Here is a 21,586-nt window from a genome sequence, read left to right as displayed (position 1 = left end):
TTCTCTTGTTAATTTGGGCAATTTATATTTTTGTAGATATTTATCCATTTCATTTAGATTGTCAAATTTATTGGCATATAATTAAGCAAAACAGCTCCTAATAATTATTTTGATTTCCTCTTCATTGGTGAAAAATTCACCCCTTTCATTTCTGATTTTGGTAATTTGTTTTTCTTCTTTCCTTTTTAAAATCAATTTAACCAATGATTTATCTATTTTATTGGTTTTTTTTTTTCATAAAACCAGCTTCTAGTTTTATTAGTTCAATGGCTTCCTTACTTTTACTTTTATTAATCTCTCCTTCGATTTTCAAAATTTTGAATTTGGTGTTTAATCAGGAATTTTTAATCTGTTCTTTTTCTAGCTTTTGCAGATGCATACCCAATTCATTGATCTTGTCTTTCTCTATTTTTTATGTAAACAATTAGAGATATGAATTTTCTCCTAAGTACCACTTTAGCTGCATCCCATAAATTTTGGTATGTTGTCTCATAGATGTCATTTTCTTTCATGAAATTACTGATTGTTTCTATGATTTGTTCTTTGACCCATTTATTTTTTAGGATTATTTAGTTTTCAATTAATTTTTAATCTACCTTTCCATCACCCATTATTGAATGTAATTTTTATCACATTATGATGAAAAGGATGCATTTACAATTTCTGCTTTTCTGCATTTATTTGTAAAGGTTTTTATGCCCTAATACATGACCAATTTTTGTGTGGATACCAGGTACAGCTGAGAAAAAGGTATATTTCTTTCTACGCCCATTCAATTTTCTCCAGAGATCTATTATCTCTAACTTTTCCAGAAGTCTATTAATTTCTTTCTTTCTTGTTTATTTTTTGGTTAGATTTATCTAGTTTTGAAAGGGGAAAGTTGAGATCTCTCACTAATATAGTTTTATACTATTTCCTTCCGTAACATTCAATTTCTCCTTAAAAAATTTAGATGCTCTATCATTTGGTACATAATGTTTAGTATTGATATTACTTACTGTCTATGGTAACTTTCAGTAAGATATAGTTTCCTTCCTTATCTTTTTAAATTAGATCTATTTTTGCTTTTGCTTTGCCTGAAATCATGATTGCTACCCCTACTTTCTTTGCTTTAGTTGAAGCATAATGGATTCTACTCCAGCTCTTTACCTTAACTCTGTGTGTGTCTCTCTCCTTTAGATGTGTTTCTTGTAAACAACATATTGTAGGATTCTGGTTTTTAATCTATTCTGCTATCTGCTTCCATTTTATGGGTGAGCTCATCCCATTCATATTTATAGTTATGATAACTGTGTAATTCCCTCCATGCTATTTTCCCCGTTTATCCTTCTCTCTCTCATACCTTCACTGTGTTTTACATCTGATCACTGCCTCCCATAATCTGCTCTCCCTTCTTTCAGTCTTCCCCACCCCCACCCCCACCTTCTCTTATCCCTGTCCTTTTTCACTTACTTATAGGGTAAGATAGATTTCTGTATCCAGTTGAGTATGTTATTCCCTCTTTGAGACAATTCTGATGAGAGTAAGGTTCAATCTTTGCCCATCTCACCCCACATCTTCTCCATTATAATAGCTCTTTTATTTCTTTTTTATGTGAGATAATTTACCCCATTCTATTTTTCCCTTCCTTCTTTTCCCAGTGTAATCTTCTTTCTCACCCCTTTGTTTTTTGGGTATCATTCCATCAAAGTCACCTTACATCCAGACACTCTGTCCACGTATGTTTTCTCTAATTGCCCTTAATATAACAAAGGTCTTAAGAATTATAAATATTATCTTGTTATATAGGAATATAAACAGTTTAACCTTATCGAGTCTTTTATGTTTTCTTTTTCTTGTTTCTTTTTTTTTTGTGTGCGTGTCTCTCATATTTGAAGATCAATTTTTTTTTATTCAGCTCTGATCTTTTAATTAGAAAAGCTTGAAAGTCCTCTGTTTCATTAAATATCCCTTTTCCCCCCTGAAGGATTATACTCAGTTTTGCCGGGTATATGATTCTTGATTATAATCCTAACTCCTTCGCTTTCTAGAATGTCATATTCCAGGGTTTTTCAATGTGGAAGGTGCCAAATCCTCTATAACCCTGACTGTAGTTCCACAATATTTGAATTGTTTCTTTTTGGCCACTTTTGGTACTTTCTCCTTGACCTAAGAGCTCTGGAATTTGACTATGATGTTCCTGGGAGTTTTTATCTTAGGATCTCTTTCAGGTGGTCATTGGTGGATTCTTTCAATTTTCAGTTTGCCCTCTAGTTGTAGGCCATCAGGGCAGTTTTCCTTGATAATTTCTTGAAATACATTGTCCTGGGTTTTTTTTTTTTAATTGTGGTTTTTAAGTAGTCAAGTAATTCTTAAATTATCTCTCCTGGATCTATTTTTCAGATCAGCTGTTTTTTCCAATGAGAAATTTCACATTTTCTTTTTTTTTTATTCTTTTGATTTTGTTTTATGGTATTTTGATGTCTCATGGTATCATCAGCTTCCACTTGTCCAATGCTAATTTGAGGAATTATTTTTCTTCAGTGAGATTTTGTGCCCAATTTTCACATTTGACCAATTCTATTTTTTAAGGAATTATTTTCTTTGGTGAATTTTTGTATGTCTTTTCCATGCTATTGACTTTTTTCCCATGATTCTCTTGCATTACTGTCATTTCCCCCCCTATTTTTTCTTCTACTTCTCTAATTTGCTTTTTAAAATCCTTTTAAAACTCTTCTAGGAGCTCATTTTGGGTCTGAGACCAAATCATGCAGCCATTTTGATATTTATGCTCTTCTATGTTTGTGTCTTTATCGTCCCATAGTCCCATTGTCACCATAGTAACTTTCTATAGTCAAGTTTTTTTTTTCGCTGGTTTTTTTTTTCTGCCTATTTTGTGATTTGGTATTTTTATGTGAGCGCTGTACCTTCAGTGTCCCAGGCTTCTTGTGCTTGGTGGGGCTCAGTGTCTTGTGGCTGGCTTTCACTGGGCCTCAGGGCCTAGCTCTGGCTTGAACTGTAGGGGTAGCCTGCCAGGTAGCTTGTTGTAGGGGGTAGGGCTTCCTTGTTGGCCTCCCCTGGGTGTGGAGTTTGCTGCTGGCCTGCCCCAGGGTCAGGGCCTTGCTGCTGAGTTGCTATGGAAACAGGGCCTCTTGCTGCCTGGCCTTGGGGTAAGACTCTTGCTGCTGGCCTGCCCCAAGGGCAGGGCCTTGCTGTTGGGTTGCTATGGAAACAGGACCTCTTGCTGTCTGGCCTGCACCAGGGGCGGGGTGGGGGGGGCCATACTGCTGACTGGCCTCTGGGTCGGATGTCGCTAACAGTCAGCAATGGGGGGTGAGGCCTCACTGGTGTCCTTTGAGGGGGAGGGCAGGGCCTCGACCCAGCTCAGAGCTTCCCCACAGACCCCCTGCTGTGAGAAGGCTGCTGCTGCTGCTGTTCCCCGCTGCTCCTAGGTCAGTTCTGAAGTGGCTTTTTAGTTGTTTGGAGGGGAATTTGGGAGGGCTCTGGGGGACTTCTTCCTCAAACTGCCATCTTGGCAACGGAAGTCCTTGGTCATGTTGTTGAATACATGGTCCTGTCTTCCCACCTACCTTGTATTTTGTGTGCATGTGTTATCTTCTCTGACAGTACATAAGCTCTTCTATGACAGGGGCTGTCCAGTTTTCATTTCTGTATCCCTGCTGCTTAGCATAGTTCTTCGCAGACAGTGGGTACTCAATAATTGCTTGTTGATTGGTGGACAGGACAAAGGATAATTCCAATAATATGCAGACCTTGCCCCACATACAATTAATCTTATATTCTGCGGTTTCTAACGATAAACTATAGGTTATATACCTCTGTGATGTGATGCTATTTTTTTAATTGAATAGGACTAGAAGAAGACAATAGAATATGATGACCATGCTGTTTACGGAGCTCACTTTTTTTTAGGAGGTTGTGAGAATTACTCCCTGGTCAGTAATTCCTGAGAACCAGAAAGATGCATGACAATGTTAACCACAGTTACGTCACCATACTCTGTAATATTCACACTTGTCTTACCCAGTGTTAATGAAGACTTCAGGCAAACTTAGAAGCAGCCATTACTCGGTCGACAATCATTTCTCACCAGGTGGTTACTCTTCCTCTGCCAAATTTCCATCTAATGCAGTAATGTGGTTATATGCTATCTTATGAAGGCCTGCCTGATCCCTCAGAGCCTTCAGACTGCTCAGTCACACACGCCATCACAGGAATATTCATTTGGGGATGATCTTTGGTAAAATGCAAATGTAAACTTCTCCCAATGATCTCAGCATCCTCCATGATAAAATATTTATATCGATCTCAACAATGTAGAGCAGCGTTTCTTACATTTTGTGTGTGTTGTGGACTCCTCTGGCAGTCAAGCTGGTGAAACCTCTGAACCCTGTCTCAGGATGTTATAAATACATAAACTAAGATAGTCTCCTATCTAAGGAAACCAATTATAATGAAATGTAGTTATCAAAATATTTAAAAAACCAAGTGAAGAACTCCTGATTTAGAATAACAGGTCATCAGTTAAGCCGGGCCAATATTTTACAATACACATTTTTTTTTAATGGAAGATTTTATTCTTTTCCTTTTATCTCGACAAATCTCCGGGCCCGGGATTATTCCCTGTGACCCAGAATTTCAAGAGGTAGAGTTTGAAAGTCAAGTTAAAAGTCTCAGACCTCTCCACTAAAAGTAAAATAGAAGGTGAAAAACTTACTTGTGCTACTGATACTGCTGCATGGGTTACGGGTGCTTTCGAACATGAAAAGCCCTCCGACAAAGCGTCGAGGATATCATCATCACTCATAGGCTGCAGAAACCAGGAAATAAATCCACAAAGGTCATTGCGATGAACTTCCAAGCTAGTCTAATGATGCAGATGTAATTCAAGATACAAAACAAAAGCTGCACCAACTCCCACTATCACCAGGCTCATCCTGTCCTACCCCAGACAAATTAATTTACTTACTGAAATTTTTTCACTCTGTTTTTTGTCAAGCAGTTTTCCATCTTCATCCTATAGTAAAAACATTGAAGGAAGTCATTTTTGCATTTTATCACTAGCACAAAATTTCCTGACTGTCTGAGTATATAAAAAGGCAGAAGAAGGTTCCACCCTTCTTCGGTACTTAGCTGGGGACCTGCGGTGGGCATCTCAGAGGCATGAGAGCTGGCTCAACTGTGTCACTCAATGCCCTCAAGGTATACAGATACACACATGTATTGTGTGTATCTATTGTCATATCTATTTGTCTATTTCCTTGTCGCCTACTAAGTAAATCTCCTTTTGTTAACTGTTAAATGACCTATGAGTATTCAGTTTCATTCAATATTGGAGCCTAAACAAGGCTGCAACATAGGATAACCCCAACTTCTCTTACAGTGTTAAAATCAAATTTGGAAAGCATTTTGAGGCTAATAAATCATAGACTATTGAAAAGCACACAATTATTTTAGCAAGTGTCACCCTGTATGTAAAAGGACAAAATAGGCAAAGCATTCTGGGCTCTTTTGAGAAAAATTTCTAAATCTTTCAGTTAAATGAAATAATAAATCATATACAAGGTTAGAGCCAACTCTAACTGGAGCTAATTGTAAATTTTCAGCGTGAGCATTTATATCTTAGAAACCCACAAAGAGAGGCTACAAATAAAGGTTTACTTTATTGCTTTGTTGATTGTCTCAAAAGTGATGGGGAAAATGTTGATAATGCTGATTAAATGCAAAAGTATGTCTTGTTTGTAGTTTTGGTGGAGCTGGTGTTAAACATGTTCCAGCACACTTTCCCAAATCTTAAAGTGCTATACAAATGCCAATCATCATCATCATCATCATCATCATCATCATCATCATCATCATCATTATCATCCATTTAGCTGCCTTCTAGGAATAAATAGGATGGGATCCCTGCCCTCAAAGTGTTTTGTAACCTTGAATAGAGACAAGTCGAGTCAACACGCATTTATTAAGCACTTGCTGTGTGCCAGGCAAGACAAAACATTGCAAAGTTAAATGGGAATACAGGAGCTGGACAGAAATTAAAGACAATAAAATATATGTCAGAAACCAGCAAATATGTCATTAATTGCTAAATAAGTAGTACAGATAATAATTGCTACAGGAATTCCTGGGAATCTGGGAGGGGAGGTCATTTTTAGTTGGGGTGGCCAGGAAAGGCTAATCAACTGTTAAAAATAATCTCAAGTGGTTAAAAAAATTTTAAGGCACACAAAGCAAGGCATTTATGGATTGTTTTGTGTTACAATTATTTGTGTATATCCCTCTACGAGATAGTCCAGTCCATGAGGGCAGGGATAAGCTGCCTAATAAATTTTTGTAATAGTACAAGGCCATTTAATTTAGCTTTTTTTTTTGTTTGTTTGAGCTTTAACTTGTGACAGTGACTCCTGTAGACTGTAGAGACTCCACACGAATATCTTCATGCTCCTGGATCTATGTCAGGGCTCCTCCCTGCCTTAGGGGTATCAATTACATATAATACAGATATAGACTTTAGAAAAATCCATTTACCTTTGCTTCTTTTAATCTGTATTCAGGAGGGATTGTTTCCTCTTTTTCACCTAATTTTTCCCTTTTTTCTTCTTTGGATTTCTCCTGAAGGAAAGCCCTCTGTCATTATTATTGTATATATTACATGTATGGGGTTTTTTTTGGTATCTATGTGTGTATATTCATTTCCCATTAACCAAGTAGCTGAAATTTGGCTTGATGAGAATACCTTTAGGTTATCACCTATATCTTACCAGGATTATGAAGTCATAGGATCAGAGTTAGCACTAGAAGGGCTCTCAAAGGTCAATGGAATCCAACCCACTCCATTGAAGAAGCTGAAGATCACAGAGGTCAATTACTGACCCAGCCCAAAGTGATAAAAGTGTCTGAGATGGGATTTCAACTCCAGGTCTTCCTGACTTAACACTCAATCCAATACACCTTGTTGCCTCTCTCACAGTCATCCATTCCTATCGTTTGGAGGTATATTCTGGGTAAGCACCAGGGTCAGATTGTGGCCACCAAGCCGTGTCCCAAGGCAGCTAGCAACTACTACTTTTCTCTTTAGCCCTTTGTAAAAGTGCAAATTCCCTAGAAACATCAGGTAAGTGAGTTTCGTCCATCACAAATCAAAATGGTGGGCCCTTTTAGGGCCACTTTTGAAGAGGGTGTATAAGAGGTCAAGAGTACCACAGATCAACGGGCTGCAGTCTGTACTGTTGGAGGGAATGCTCACATGGATGATCCCTTGATGTAAATCCCAAACCAGTTAAGTATGAAATCATGCAGTTAAGTGTTTTAAACAGAAACACACTCAAACATGCTCTATGAGTGATATCGAAGGGTACTTTTGGGAGGGTAGGTGGTAGAAGGAGGTGGACCTGAATCTTCATTACCTTTACTTTATCCACCGCAGGTTTCTTTTCTTCTGGATCTGTTTCTTTCTTTGCTAGACTGCCGGCTAAGGCTTCCAGTGCATCATCTGGCATCTCTCCCTTTTGAAAAGATATAGGAAGAAACATCAGCTTATCACTGTTTTAAAGCTGTGTTTATCCAAAAACATTCAAAAAGATAAATGTTCATCTTGGGCACAATTCATCACATAATCTAAAAGCTGGGAATGAAAAAATCCATGTTTCAAAAGTAGAGGTTGAAATCATCATGACACTGTGTTCACATTAACAGTTGGGCAACTGGTGGCATGTGTTAAAAAGTGTTCGGGCACTGTGATAAAGCACACCACAGAAAAATGGGTAGACAGGAGCAGAAATCTTTTAAGTGAATCTTTTGTTTGCATAAGAAAAATTTTCATACCATTCATAAAAGGCAGGAAGACTTATCTTCCTCATGTTGGAACCAACCCTAAGAAAACCCCTGAGAAAAAGTACATTGAAATACTTTCTCTACCCCAAGCAGAGGAATATATGAAGGGGAAAAAAGGGACAGGACAGCTTAGGATTCAGATAACTCCTACACCTGCCCCCACAAAGACTAATTATAAAAACCATCCAAAACTCCCCAAAGCTATCTCCTAAATCATCAAAAAGAGACATCTCCCTTCTTTCTGGAAAAAAAAAAAAACAAACTTCACCTCCATTCCAAAAAGGAGAAACAGCATGATAAAGGGGATAGAGTGCTGGCTTTGAAGTCAGGAATGCCTGGGTTCAAATCCCAACTCAGACATAACAGTATACTAGCTGTGGGAAATGAGGTGAGCCATTAAGCTTCTCTGGGCCTCAGTTTCCTTATCTGTAAATGAGGGATCTGGATTTGACCTCTACGGCCCCTTCCACAGTCAGTCCTGGGGCTAGAACTCAAGTCTCCTGACTTCTAAGATACCTTATTCTCTTTTTTATGCAAAGGTGCCAGATAAAATGTTCAGAAAGTATGGCCCTAGCTGCTTATTTATCTCCTATCCCTGTTCTTCCTATTTTCTTTCCCTTGCCTTCCAACCTCTTATCTCTAATGTGCAATAAGATGTAAATAACACTAGAATTGGGATCAGAAAAGAAAAAAAACCCATGGTTCAAATTTCAGCTCTGCCACTGTGTAACCTTGGGCAAGTCATTAATTGAAAATCTCTGGGCCTTAGTTTCCTCGATTACAAAATGAAGAGGTTGGACTCGATGAGACTAAGTAGGCTTTCTGGTTTTTTTTTTAGCTCTAAATCTTATGATTCTCTTGTCCTTTACTCTGTAATTATTAGTCAGTCAACAATCAATCATTTCATACTTCCTAATGGCCTACGTGCCAGGACCTGGGTTTCCAAGTATAAAGAATGAAATAAGCCTTACTTACAAGCAACTTCTTGTTCCTAGTTCTTGTCTAAGAATTGTTAACCTTTATACAGCAGCATAATGAATAATGATAACAATATTATTGTTTGTATTTACGTAGCACTTTTGGCTGTCCTCACAACAATCCTGTGAGATAGAAGTATAAGCCAGCAAAAGGACTAGCAACGGATTCAGGAAATCAAGCAAAGTATGTTGGTGTTAGAGGGGATGGGGAAAAATGGGAGCCAATCCTTTTGCTTACTAAGATTCCACCAAACTTAAAGTTTTAATGTTCCCATTGCTTTCTTTCTCTGCTACTGTTCAACCAAGGAGGAAACTGAATTCCCCCACGGATTTAGCCGTCAAGCTGGGCCCATTCAAAGCCCAGCAGCAGGTTCTGTTTTTAAACTGGTACAATGTCTTTGGGAGCCCAGAAGTGAGTTCTGATGCCTTGGGTGGGGATCTATCATCTTGCCTTCTCAGCCTCTGACCCTGCCTACCTCCCGCTTCTTTCATTGGCCACATTCCTTGATACCCTCAGCCTTCTTTGCTATGGGTATTTAGCTATGGCATTCGGGGCTACTGCCGCCATGCAGGCCCATGTCCAAGAATGCAGAGCTCGAGTTTTCTGGGAAGTGCTTTTAAACCTCATTAAAGCTGGTCTTGACTGTGGCGGCACAGAGACTTTGGAGTCAGCTTCAGTGGCATAAAACTGATGGTGGAGTGAACTAATGCAAGGGAGAGTCTGCCAAGGGGCAGCTGGTCAGTTTAATACTAATAGGACATTTATTCCAAGCCCACCAGAACAAAGATTAAAAAGTTTTTTAAGGGCTAACAGATGCTGCAGATGCTGGCAAGACAAGGAGATCAGGTTAATGATCAAATGACCTCAGACTTCGTATGAATGAGTAATTCTTCAGTGTCTGCCTCTTTGAGAACATTATATAATTTCTCTGAGAAAGATTTCCTCATTGGTAAAATGGGCATAGTAATATTTGTACCAAAACCTATCTCATGGGGTTGTTGTGGACAAAGGGCTTTTGTTGTTGTTCAGTCATTTTTCCATCCAGTCTGACTCTCTGTGACCCCATTTGGGGTTTTCTTGGCAAAGATACAGAAGCGATTTGCCGTTTCTTTCTGCGGCTCATTTTACAGATGAGAAAGCTGAGGCAAACAGAATTAAGTGACTTGCCCAGGGTCACTGGACTAGTAAGTGTCTGAGGCCAGATTCAAACTCAGGTTTTCCTGACTCCAGACCCGGCACTCTATTCACTGCACCACCTAGCTGCCCTATCTCATGAATTTGTTTGAACAAAGGGCTTCATAAACATTTAAATATTATAGAAATGGGAGACACTTAGGTCAGATCTATTTTCTTGGCCTTCTCTAAATCCAACTAGACTGTTGAGCCCCTTCATTTTGAGGCCTGCAGTATGCTTTAAAGTCATTTAGGTAGGGCTAAATTTATGACTAATGAAAGGCATTCTGTTGTTAGTTAACAGAAATAGCTTCCCTGAGTTAAAAAACGAAGGAAGGACAAGCCAATCATTTTTTTGTGTGTGTGCGTCTATTTCTGTTTCTGTGTGTGTGTGTGTGTGTGTGTGTGTGTGTGTGTGTGTTTGTGTGCTCATGCGTTTGTGTGCACCTAACTCCTAAAGAAAAGAGAGTAGCTACTTCTGTCATGGGCAGCTTGGCTTAGAACAAGGAACACTCAACTTATGAGTTCAAATATGGCCTCAGGCAGTAACTAGTTGTGTGACCCTGAGGAAATCACCGTTTGCCTTGGTTTCTCATCTGTAAAATGAGCTGGAGAAGGAAAAGGCAAACCATTACAGTATGTTTGCCAAGAAAACCCCAAATGGGGTCATGAAGAGCCATACATGACTGAAAAACAAGTAAATGCTTCTGTCATGGACCAAAAGCATCCAGAACCAGGGGAAAAAGTGGAAAGGCAGCTGTTTTATCTTGTTTTAGGTTACTTGCCCTTTGTGAAAAGTAATTCCTATGATTTGCCTGCCAATTAGCTTACAGAGCAATGTGCTTTGAAGCTACAGAACATGGAACATTGACCTGTTTGGGGAACAACAAATAAGGACAGAAAGAGGAAAGGAACAGGACCAGGCTGAGGACCATTCACCCCCAAGGTGCTAAGGAAACAGAAAGAAGTTTTCAAAGGCGGCTGAAATGATAGTCTTTAGTAATTAGATAAAATCTTGAGGAGTACATCCTTTGGTTGAAGCCCATCAAATGGTATAATCATAGGCTCAGAGGATTTAGAGTTGGAAAGGACCTTAGAGATAATCTAATCCTCCCCGTCCATTTAAGAGGCAAGGTAACTGAAGGTCAGAGAGGTTAATTCATTTGCCCAAGATCAAAAGGATCATAAATGGCGGAACCAGGATTTGAACTCTGATTTTCTTAACTCCAAACTCAGTGCCCTCTGCACTGTGCTTGCCATGCAGCAGACTTGTAGGTATCTAAGATTTCCATTAAGTTGCATCAAGTCAACAAACATTTATTAAGTGCTTACTGTATGCTAGGCACCATACTAAGCACAAGTGTAAAAAAAATATAAAAAGCAAAAGTCTAATGGGGAAGATAATGTGCAAATAACTACGCAGCAACAAGATTTGTACAGGATAAATTGGAGATATTCAACAGAAAGAGGACACTAAGATTGAAGAAGATCAGAAAAGGGTTCTTGCAGAGGGCGAGATTTTAGCTGAGACTTGAAGAGGACAAGAGGCAGAGATGAGGAAGGAGAGAGTTTCAAGCATGAGGGATATCCAGGGGAAATGCCTGGAGTAGAGAGATACAACATCTTATGAGAGGATTTCGGAGTACATGGCAAGGAGTCAGGAGTAAGACAATTGTAAAGGTGGGAAGAGGGCAGGTTATAAAGGGCTTTAAAAGCCAAACAGAGGATTTTATATTTGATCCTGGAGGCAAAGGGCCACTGGAATTGACTGAAAAGGTGGTGTGTGTGTGTGTGTGTGTGTAGGTGAGGGAGGGAGAGAGGGTCAGACTGAGCATCAGAACGAGACAATATGGGTGTGACTATCTGCTAGGAGGCACTGCTGTCTGGGTAGGTGAACAGATGTTCAGAGCACCTCTCAGGAAAATAGGCAGTACTCCAGGGGTTACTCACAGGCTTTGGAGCAGGCTTTTGAGGGGTTTCCTGAACTACACACATGGAAGTTTTTGAAACAACTTCTTTCACAGGAGCATGGGCTGGAGTCTTGGATTTCTAAAGGAAGAAACAGATATAATAAACTAAAGTGAAAAGATCTGATTAGCAAGACAGCACATGTGTGTACTAAAAATACCTGCTACAAGCATTATAAACTACAGGAAGAAAATAAAATGCCTCTGATTGCCCAATTCTAAACTGGGCACATTCTAAACTTCTTCCGGCCACCATTCATAGCACATCTTACTTTACATTTTGACTGAATTATTTTAATTGTAGAAATGTCACTGGTAGTTAAAGGAAAAGAAGAAGAAACACCCAGAAAAAGCCAAAATTGAAACCAGTAAGGCAAAGGATGGTGTAAGAGAGATTTTTGTCAATCATTTCAAGCTTAAATAGCTTATACCTCATTACTATAGAAAGGAACATAGAAGCTCTTAAAAATAAGAGATTTAAAACATTTTCAACTTACTTTTGTTTTCTCCGCTGGTTTAGGTTGTTTTCCTTGAGGTTCAGAACTTTCAAAATCTTTAGATAATTCATCCACAAGTTTGGATTCACTCATAGGCTGCAACGCAAGAAGACAATTATGTAATATAAAGTGACTGGTTTAAGCAAGTGAACAGGCATGGTCTTACTAGAATTAATTTTCTTTTTCTGGCAATTCATTTGTAGTCTACAAAACCAAGTTGCCCAAATCAAAACAACCTCAAACGCCAAATCTAGAATCTTCTACACTCAGGAAAGCTGCCCTATCATAGCTTTTGTTGTTGTTATTCAGCTGCTTCAGTTGTGTCTCACTCTTTGTGACCATGTTTGGGATTTTCTTGGCAAAGATACTAAAATGGTTTGCCGTGCCCTTCTGCAGTTCATTTTTCCAGATGAGAAAACTGAGGCAAACAGGGTTAAGTGACTTGCCCAGGGTCACACAGCTAGTAAGCATCTGAGGCCAGATTTAAACTTAGGAAGGGGAGTCTCCTTGACTCTAGGCCTGGCACTCTATCCACTGCATCACCTAGCTGCCTCCTAGAAACAAATACAATTAGCCTAATTGCTATTAGTCATAGACAACATTCCATATCCCATTTACAAGCCTTAACACAGGCTCTCTCTGATGCCTGGAATGTACCTCTCGTCTCAGATCCATCTGTTAGGATTCCATGCTCCCTTCAAAGCTCAGCTCGTGTGTCAGTTTTTACAGGAGGCCTTTCCTTTCTTTCTGCCATGTCCCATCCCTGCCTGACCTACTACATGATATTTGCCTGGAATACACTTTGTACTTACTTATCTGTCTACTTTTTTTTCACTTGATAGAGTATAAGATCTTTAAGACTGGGGATGTTGCTTTTGGCTTTGTATTTCCCAACACCTTGCATGGTGGCTGGCACATGGTTAGGGTTTAATCATTCAGCCAACTGACTACTTTATTTCCACAAATTTACAGATATGGATACAAAGAAATACGAACAGACCTTTGAAAGTGATATAAAATGGAGTTCACCTAATTATAGGCAACATAGTCAGATTAGGTTAACAAAAGGTTAATAAAATGTTATAAAGCTCTGGAGATAATGATATAACCAAGTTCTCTCTGATAGGTCTCCACATTAAAGGTGAGAAGACTAACTGTGGGTACCTGGCCCAATGCTGCCTTCACAACTGATGTGACATGTGGATGTCCAACTATACAGGTAATACCTGGGCTGCTGGGAATTCTCAAGTTATACTCAACATTTCCATTGGGAAGAAAAAAAGTATCAGTTTGAGAGTGTTCATTTTCTAACCTTGGGCTTTTCTTCAGGCTTTGGTAATAGAGGTTTCCCATCTTTATCCTGCAAACAAAATGAAAAATGGTTTTTGTTTCGTTATATTACCATACAATTTCGCCTTCTTTATTTAGACAGTTTGTGGCTAGAGGCAAGCTTAATAGATATGAGGGGGAGCAGGTTTTATTATACTGCAGATAATGCAAATTTCAAATAGGTCAGTATAACAGAAAGCTATAGAAAAGGGGAAGTTTATGACACTGCAGCAAAATATAGTTTGTGTATATGCTGGTGGTACCCTAAAGATACCATCAGCAAAGCCATGTGTAGAGGATTTCTACCATTCTTTTTTTTTTAAATTAAGCAGTGACTCTGTTTAACAAGCCAATACAGATATCTACCTACAGTAGCAACCGAGTGGACAAGAGACTAGATGGTATGAAGAAGAGAACAAACAGGATGGGGAGGGGACTCGAATTTATGCCATATATAGATTGATTAAAGGAAATGGGGGTGTTTAGCCTGGAGAAGACATGATTTGAGAAGAATGGGAAGGTATGATAGATGTCTTCTATACAGACATTTGCAAAACATGAGAGATGTGAGACCTCAGACATAAGAAGAAAGGATTGAGGCCATTTACTTTTACTGGTTTTATAAAGCCAACATTGATTTTGAAATTACTCTAACATAAATGGGTGGGCCAACTTCACACAAAACATAAGCAAATTCTTTTTTTGGGGGGTGGGGTGAGGCAATCAGGGTTAAGTGACTTGTCCAAGGTCACACAGCTAGTAAGTATCAAGTGTCTGAGGGTGAATTTGAACTCAGGTCCTCCTGACTCCAGGGCCAGTGCTCTATCCACTGCTGCCCCAACATAAGTAAATTCTTTAGCAAGAATGGGTATTTATTTTCCATATAATGTCTATTTGAATTACCTCAAAAGGAAAATTTTAAATCAACTATAGAAATTTGCCTTTCCCCCTAGGCCAAGGATAGCGATTCTATCTTCTACCACAGGGCTGTTCAGTGACCCAATGAACCTGATCTTCTAAGGAATGAAAAAGAGCAATTCACAAATTTAGTACAGTACTTAATGCCAGAATGCTCTCAGGCTCACAGGGCTGATGATGTGTTACCTCGAAGAGCCGTTGTTAATATCCCTGAAAGCCAACGTATAAGCAATCGCCGTGAGACAAGATGTTCGGTAGCACACACATACTGGGGACGTGAATCTAATTGTGCATGGTACCCTCCGACATTACCGTTGCTGGTTTTAACTGGTAGTCGGCTGGGAGGGTATCCTCACGCTCGCCACACTTCTTTAGTCTTTCTTCTCTGGATTTTGCCTGATGAATGAGTAGAAAACAAGTGGTTTGGCTATTTTAATATTATTCCTTTAGCCTGTTTAGTAAAACAAAATCCTAAACAAACGAGGCACTCAACACACATCACTTGAATGAAGTCACATGCACTCCATGACTATTTCTATATTAATACATCAAAGGAGAAAGAAAAATTCCTCCAGAGTGCTAGCAGCCTTCATAAAACTAGTCTCTAGCTCAGAATGTCCAGTGCCTGGCTGAGGTGAGCAGTTGAGCTCCACCTAAATCATCCAAAGGGGCACTGAATTTTTCAGAGAATTTCTGTTGTTTGGTCTTTAAAAAAAAATGAGCATTTAAGGATAACAAATTTTCAGAGGATTTTCACATGTCTTGCACCCATCCCCTTCTCTCCACTAACACAGCCATCACCCTCGTTCAGTTCCTTCTCTCCTCTCACTCAGACTCGATAGCCTTCTAAATGATCTCCTTACCTCCGGTGGCTTCCCACTCACCCATTCTCCATGTAGCTGCCAAAGTACGCTGAAAGTGCTTTGCAGCTATGACCCACAATACCCGCCTAACACTGTTGCTAAGGCTGCAAAATCATCAACATCTCTCTCCACAGTTAAAATGCAGACTCCCCCATCTTTTCCTAACTATCACTTTCTACTGCTCCTCATTGTTATGTCATGTTATTCGGTCATTTACCTGGGGGTCCACTTGAAAATTCTCTGAACTAAATTCATGCTTGTTTTCAAGTTGAAGGACTAGATTTATAAATATCCTTCTCAGTCACTGATTATGTACAACAAATTTCTAATTTTCTTTTCATTGAACTCTCCCAATTAGGAAATGAAGGATAATGTTATTAGATCACTTTTAACCTCAGCCAAAAGAAAAGCTAAAACGAGACTTTCGAGAAGCAAAACAATGCAAGATTGTCGAACGGCAATATGTGCAATACCTCATCGACTTCTTTGTAGGAACTTGTATCCATCTCAGGCTCAGCTTCTGGGGTGCCAAGTGTTTCACAAAGATCATCTAGAGCTTGTTCGGAGGCTGTCTCTGAATACAGCTATTATGAGAATAAGAGGAAAAAAGTCTTTAACTTATAAGCAAATGTTTATAAACCATAGTAGCATAATAGGAAAAAGACTGGGCTAGCAATCAGAGGAACCTAGCTATTCTCTGCCATTTGCTTCATCTGCAACCTCAAGTCAGTCTTGGCACCTCTCAGAACCTCAGTTTCTTCATCTGTTTGTAAAATGAGGGGGTTGGACAACCCTACTTTCTGTGAAATAAACCTTAAAGTACTATTTTGTGGGGTACGGGGCATCCAGGAGGGCACTTCACTGGATACTAAGCCAAACAAAGGATGGGAAAAAAGCATAGTGGACTAATTGCCAATTGTGAGTCAGCAGTGTGATGCGGCAGAAAAAAAAGATACTTCAACATTGGGCTGCATAAAGAAGGATACAGCTTCCAGGAACGAGATGCTGATTGTCTCATAATCTACCTCAGTCAGGCCACATCAGGGGTACTGTGTTCATTTCTGGGGGCAGTGGTTTAAGAAGGACATGAATAAACCAGAGACTATCCAGAAAAAATGCAGCTAGGATGGTGAAGGGCCTGGAGTCCATGCCACATGAGCCTCGGTTGAGGAAATGGGGCCTGGAAAAGAGGGGATTGTTTTTGATGATCTTAAGGGCTGTCATGACCCTGAAGGCAGAACAAGAAGCTGTGGAGACATCACAAAAAGGTGACTTGAGGCTGGATGTCAAGAAAAACTTCCTATCTCAAAGTAGAATGGGGTGATGTTCCTTCTCCTTGGAGGTCTCCAAGCAGAGGCAGTATGATTGTTTCTGGAGCTGGTTATAGTGAAAAGGTTCTATTTTCTGTATGAGTTGGACTAGAAGGCAGTGAGGTCTCTCCCTTCCAACTCCAAAATTCTGTGATTCTGAAATGTGTGGAAAAACATGAACAGGACACTAGATATAGTGGTTATGATTGATGATAATATTTCCTTTTCCCTTAGGAAGCCTGAAAACATTTTTCATTGCTTATTATTTCCAGTAAATTATATTGCTTTTACAACCTACAAATTCTAAGTTATCACTGCTTCCTAGTTCTCCTGCTACACCTTTTCAACACTTAAGTATCATTTCTCTGGGCCACAGTTTTAATGCCTTGTGAAAAATGTCCTCACCTGCACAGAGGGATTTAGAAAGGCCAACTCACTTTCTCTTGGCAGCCTCATCCCAGCTCTTGCTGGAACACTGCCTACCAGGGGTGTGATGTCCATCACTGTCACACCAGCCATTCAGATAAAAACAAACTTTCCTTTATGGTGGAAATGATGGTAATTTGGACAAGAACTCTGACAGATCATGCTGCCTGCTGCCACATGGGATATGCATGGTGTGCTCTCCAGGCACAAAGCAGGCTGTGAGAGGAGGAAGTGAATGTTCTCGTTTTTAAGAGGGGAAGAAGTGCTCAACAGGGCTGCAATGTCCACTGAATCAAGCTGATTTAGGAATAAATATGAAAAGGAAAGGGGTGCTGCTTGATTGGCTGCTGATCTCTAAGGCTCCTCCCAGCTCTTAACATGGTAGGATTTTCCTGTTTCATAGGAGAACATGCGATCTCTCTCTCAGAACACTTTAAATGTGACTCAATGAACAGGCATTTATTAAATGTCCATTATGTGCCAGGATCTCTGGTAGGCACTGGGGATAGAAAGGCAAAAAGCTTAAGACAGTTTCTTCCCTAAAAGAGCTTATTGGGGGAGATAACAGGTACGTGTGCGTGTGTGTGTGTGTGTAAATATGTGTATATATATGTATATGTTATATATAGATGGATATGCAAAATAGGTATAAATAAGGTTATACAAAATAAATACAAAGTAGATGCAAGATGATTTGGGGGAAGGCAAGTATATATCACTCTATAATATAAAATGCAGAGCAGGAAGAAATTGTTCAACAGTCTTATTTTTACCTGAAAGGTGACCAAAAAGATACAATAAGTCGACATAAGTCCTTCTTATGTACGTGCAAAGCCTACCTGTTTGTATAGGATTTAGATCTGGAAGCAACTTTAGAGATTATCCAAATCCAATTTCATTTTACACATAGGGAGACTGAGGTACAGAGGAGCTAAAAGACTTTCCTTTTCCAATTTTTGAGAATAACTTGTATAGTACGGCTATAAATTATTATTTAAATGTTTGATGGAATTATGAATCCATCCAGTTTGGGTTAATTTTTTATTTTCTGAAATTGGATTATTAGAGATTTTTATTTTATATTCTGTCAATTTTGGTATTTTATGGTTTTATAGATAATTCTTCACCTCTTTTCAGTTCTCATTTCTGATAATTCTCTTTATTTTTCTCTATATATTACAATTTTACCTGGGTCATTTTTTTATTTTCAACTTGATTTTCTTCCCATTTATTTTTTAATTAAATTAGCTAATGATCTTTTAATTTTGCAGTAAATGACATTCCCAAGGACAGAGAACTATTCTATCTAGGAAAGCCTGGATTTGAACCCACATCTGTGACTCCTTGGCTTCTTTCCCCTTTAACATACTGCTTCTTGCTGGATACAGCTAGACATGGCTCCAATCAGCTTTAATCACCCAAACACACAAGTGGGAAGAGACACGTCATACTCTATAGAACATAGCTCATATCTGCCTAATCAAGGAAGGTTACAGGAAAGCTAATGATTATTCTCAGATAGAACTGGGTTAGTTTCCTAAGGAAGAAATATTGGTACCTCTTCTGTCTTTCGTTTCTTCTCATCTGGAGGAACAGCACTTTTGACTAAGTCTACCGACTGGGCTTTTAAAACCTCTCCTCCTGAAGCTTTCTGAAAGATAAAGACCAAAATCCAAACTTCTACATGAGGAACACTTTGAGCATCAACACTGTTGACCAGAGCTAACAAGCATTTTTTAAAAAGTAAGAAATGGTATTTCTAGCCAAATATCATGGAGAACAATACCTCTTTATCTGTTGCCTTGCCTGGAGCTGCAGAACTACAAGTGAAGTCTGATGACAAGGAATCGATAGCTTCATCTTCTCCCATTGGTTTCTAGATGAAAAGGCACTATGAATGGCATGCAGCATGGATGAAGCATTCAAGTTCAATGACAGGTAATTTCACACACAGCAAGGGGCTGACACTACAATGGATTCATGATGGAATCAATTTGATCCACTGCTGCAAAATGCAGCAACTAACCCATCATGCCTGAATCCTTCCATAAATCCTCCATGTGCAAATCCCTTGTGAGCTGGAGCCTTCCCCTAGGTCTTAAAAAAATCTGTGGATACCAGTGCACATAGGCCAGACTAGGCCATGAATCTGGATGGGTGGCTCATTTTAGCAGCATAGACAGTATATCTCTTATGTGTTAGAGATTGACAATGGCCTGGGCCCAGAATTGAATAAGAAGAGGAGAAAAGGCTAGGTCTCATTTGGAAAATTACATTGTGCTCTCAATGAACCTGAGCTGTTTGCTGTCAAAAAAGTACAACTTTTCAACACCAATATTCTCCCAGTGATCTTATGAGGCTTATACGGAACACCGTAATCTCTGAATAATTAAAACTCTAAGTAGCAAGAGGGATGATGCAGTATCTCTACATGAGGGCTGGTAAGCAGGCGAGCACAGGTCACCAATGATGAGCTGCCATCAAGAAATAATGAGGTATCAGGAAAAGCCATGGTCAGCAAAAGTTGGTCCAAAAAGTAAGTGGGCAATAATTATGACCCATACTAATAAAGCACTGAATTCTTCCTTTAGATTTCTCATCTTTCTAAAGAAACTTTTCTTTCCAGACATCCAACTGACAATCATCTAAATATGTTTTCATGCTGTTTTTCTTCCCATGGGAAATACACAGAAAATCAATGAACCACATTTTCAGTGAGTAGGAGGAGTTAGATTCCTCAGAAGCTGAAGTTTCCCTCCCTCCCTTCCTTCCTTCTTTTCTTTCTTTTATCTTACAAGGTGATGATCTAAACTTACCTCAGAGTCAGGTGGACCTGTGGCTGCCCCTTCATGACTCTGAAACATTAATTTGGGGATGATGAAAAAGTTATTCCATGCCAAAAAAGAATTGTTAATGCATAACAAAATACAGCACCTAACAGGTTTACTGTTGAATGAGGATTTGTTTTACATTTTTTAAATCATGCTTTCTAAATTAAAAAAATAATAATTTAACAGTGGTACACACTTAACTCTGGGAAATATGAAATACAACTCTACGTTCATCTTACTTACTTCCAATAGCTTTCTGTATTCTGGTGGAATTGTGCTTTCCCTTTTGCCCAACTCCTCAATATAAGTGGAAGAAAGTGATTCCTGAAATATTTACAAAAACACAGACATAATTTAATTAGTTGGAAACACTAAACAAACCTATTGAAACTGAAGCCCTATATGTTACCAAGACATGAAGTTGCTGTAAGATTATCTACAACTGAGATTGAAAACTGAGACTTTAAATAATAACTACATTAAATTTGGACAAATCATAGTCCATACATAACTAGCCAAAAGTCATAAGGATCGAATGAGATAATATTAGTAAAACACTTACTACATTGTCTGGCACATAGTAGGTGCTTAATAAATGCTTGTCTTTCTTTACCCCCTGGAATATTAATGAATAATTACATGAAATTAAGTCAACAAACATTTATTAAGCACTTACTATGTGTTAGGCACTGTTTCAAGAACTGAGGTTATATCCTAGTTCTTTAATAGAATATTCATATAGTTAAATAATTATATAAATATATATATATACAAATACATATATAATACATATACATATATACATACATACGCATATGTGTTTTATAAATGCAAAGATCACAAATTCTATAATATTGTGGTTCAAGAGAATATAAACCCTATGAAGTCAGGAACCATGTGGTTTTGTCCCTGTATTCCCAGGTCCTATCACAGTATCTATACATAGAAGGTGTTTAAATAAATGTTTGTTGACTTGAATGTCAAAGCCTTAGAAAAATATAGTCGAGTCAATAAGCATTTATTAAATACCCACCATGTGCCTTACGTTCCTTCCAAAGTTCCAAACTGAAGCTTAGACAGTCAGTCTGTCTGGGCATTGGACAGACCTAAGCTCCTTCATCACACTATGTTCTTAATAAAAGCTGCGACCTTGTTCTTCCTTAGAATGGGGGGGGGGAGGGGAATTGACTCAATAAACTCAAACTCTGCTTATTGGTTGAAGCACAATCTTCCATTAGGTATTTTAAAAATGAGATACAGAAATGTATGATGTTTTATAGTCCAAATGCTGTATTGCAGGAAATAAGATACAAAATCGCTATTCTTCCCCATCTTAAAAAAAAAGACCCAGTTCTTATTTGGACTTTAATGCCATCTTAACATCATTATCACAAACATATCAGAGTGAGCTGAACAGAAAACTAATTTGACAAAAAAATCTTTTCTTTCTTAGGAAAT

The 21,586-nt window shown here is 38.8% G+C and overlaps 1 protein-coding gene across 9 annotated transcripts in view; it reads right to left on the bottom strand.

Annotated features, from left to right (window-relative positions):
- Window positions 1-21,586, bottom strand: part of CAST (calpastatin) — a 133,277-nt gene that overhangs the window by 19,537 nt on the left and 92,154 nt on the right. For 5 of the 9 annotated variants that reach the window (XM_036768195.1, XM_036768184.1, XM_036768189.1 and 2 more), the window contains 13 exons: window positions 20,372-20,452; window positions 20,114-20,152; window positions 19,084-19,173; window positions 18,856-18,948; window positions 16,035-16,145; window positions 15,011-15,094; window positions 13,764-13,811; window positions 12,452-12,547; window positions 11,938-12,036; window positions 7,410-7,508; window positions 6,532-6,615; window positions 4,970-5,017; window positions 4,718-4,810 (listed from right to left, as the gene is read on the bottom strand). In XM_036768195.1, coding sequence (XP_036624090.1) covers window positions 4,718-4,810; window positions 4,970-5,017; window positions 6,532-6,615; window positions 7,410-7,508; window positions 11,938-12,036; window positions 12,452-12,547; window positions 13,764-13,811; window positions 15,011-15,094; window positions 16,035-16,145; window positions 18,856-18,948; window positions 19,084-19,173; window positions 20,114-20,152; window positions 20,372-20,452 — 1,065 coding nt within the window. The remainder of the gene's footprint in view (window positions 1-4,717; window positions 4,811-4,969; window positions 5,018-6,531; window positions 6,616-7,409; window positions 7,509-11,937; window positions 12,037-12,451; window positions 12,548-13,763; window positions 13,812-15,010; window positions 15,095-16,034; window positions 16,146-18,855; window positions 18,949-19,083; window positions 19,174-20,113; window positions 20,153-20,371; window positions 20,453-21,586) is intronic. The other 4 variants (XM_036768197.1, XM_036768196.1, XM_036768200.1 and 1 more) reach the window with 1 other exon arrangement.

The sequence above is a fragment of the Trichosurus vulpecula genome, chromosome 1, assembly GCF_011100635.1.
Source record: "Trichosurus vulpecula isolate mTriVul1 chromosome 1, mTriVul1.pri, whole genome shotgun sequence".
Classification (NCBI taxonomy): Eukaryota; Metazoa; Chordata; class Mammalia; order Diprotodontia; family Phalangeridae; genus Trichosurus; species Trichosurus vulpecula.
Note: the sequence above shows the minus strand (reverse complement) of the source record. Positions and strands in the feature narration are given on the sequence as shown.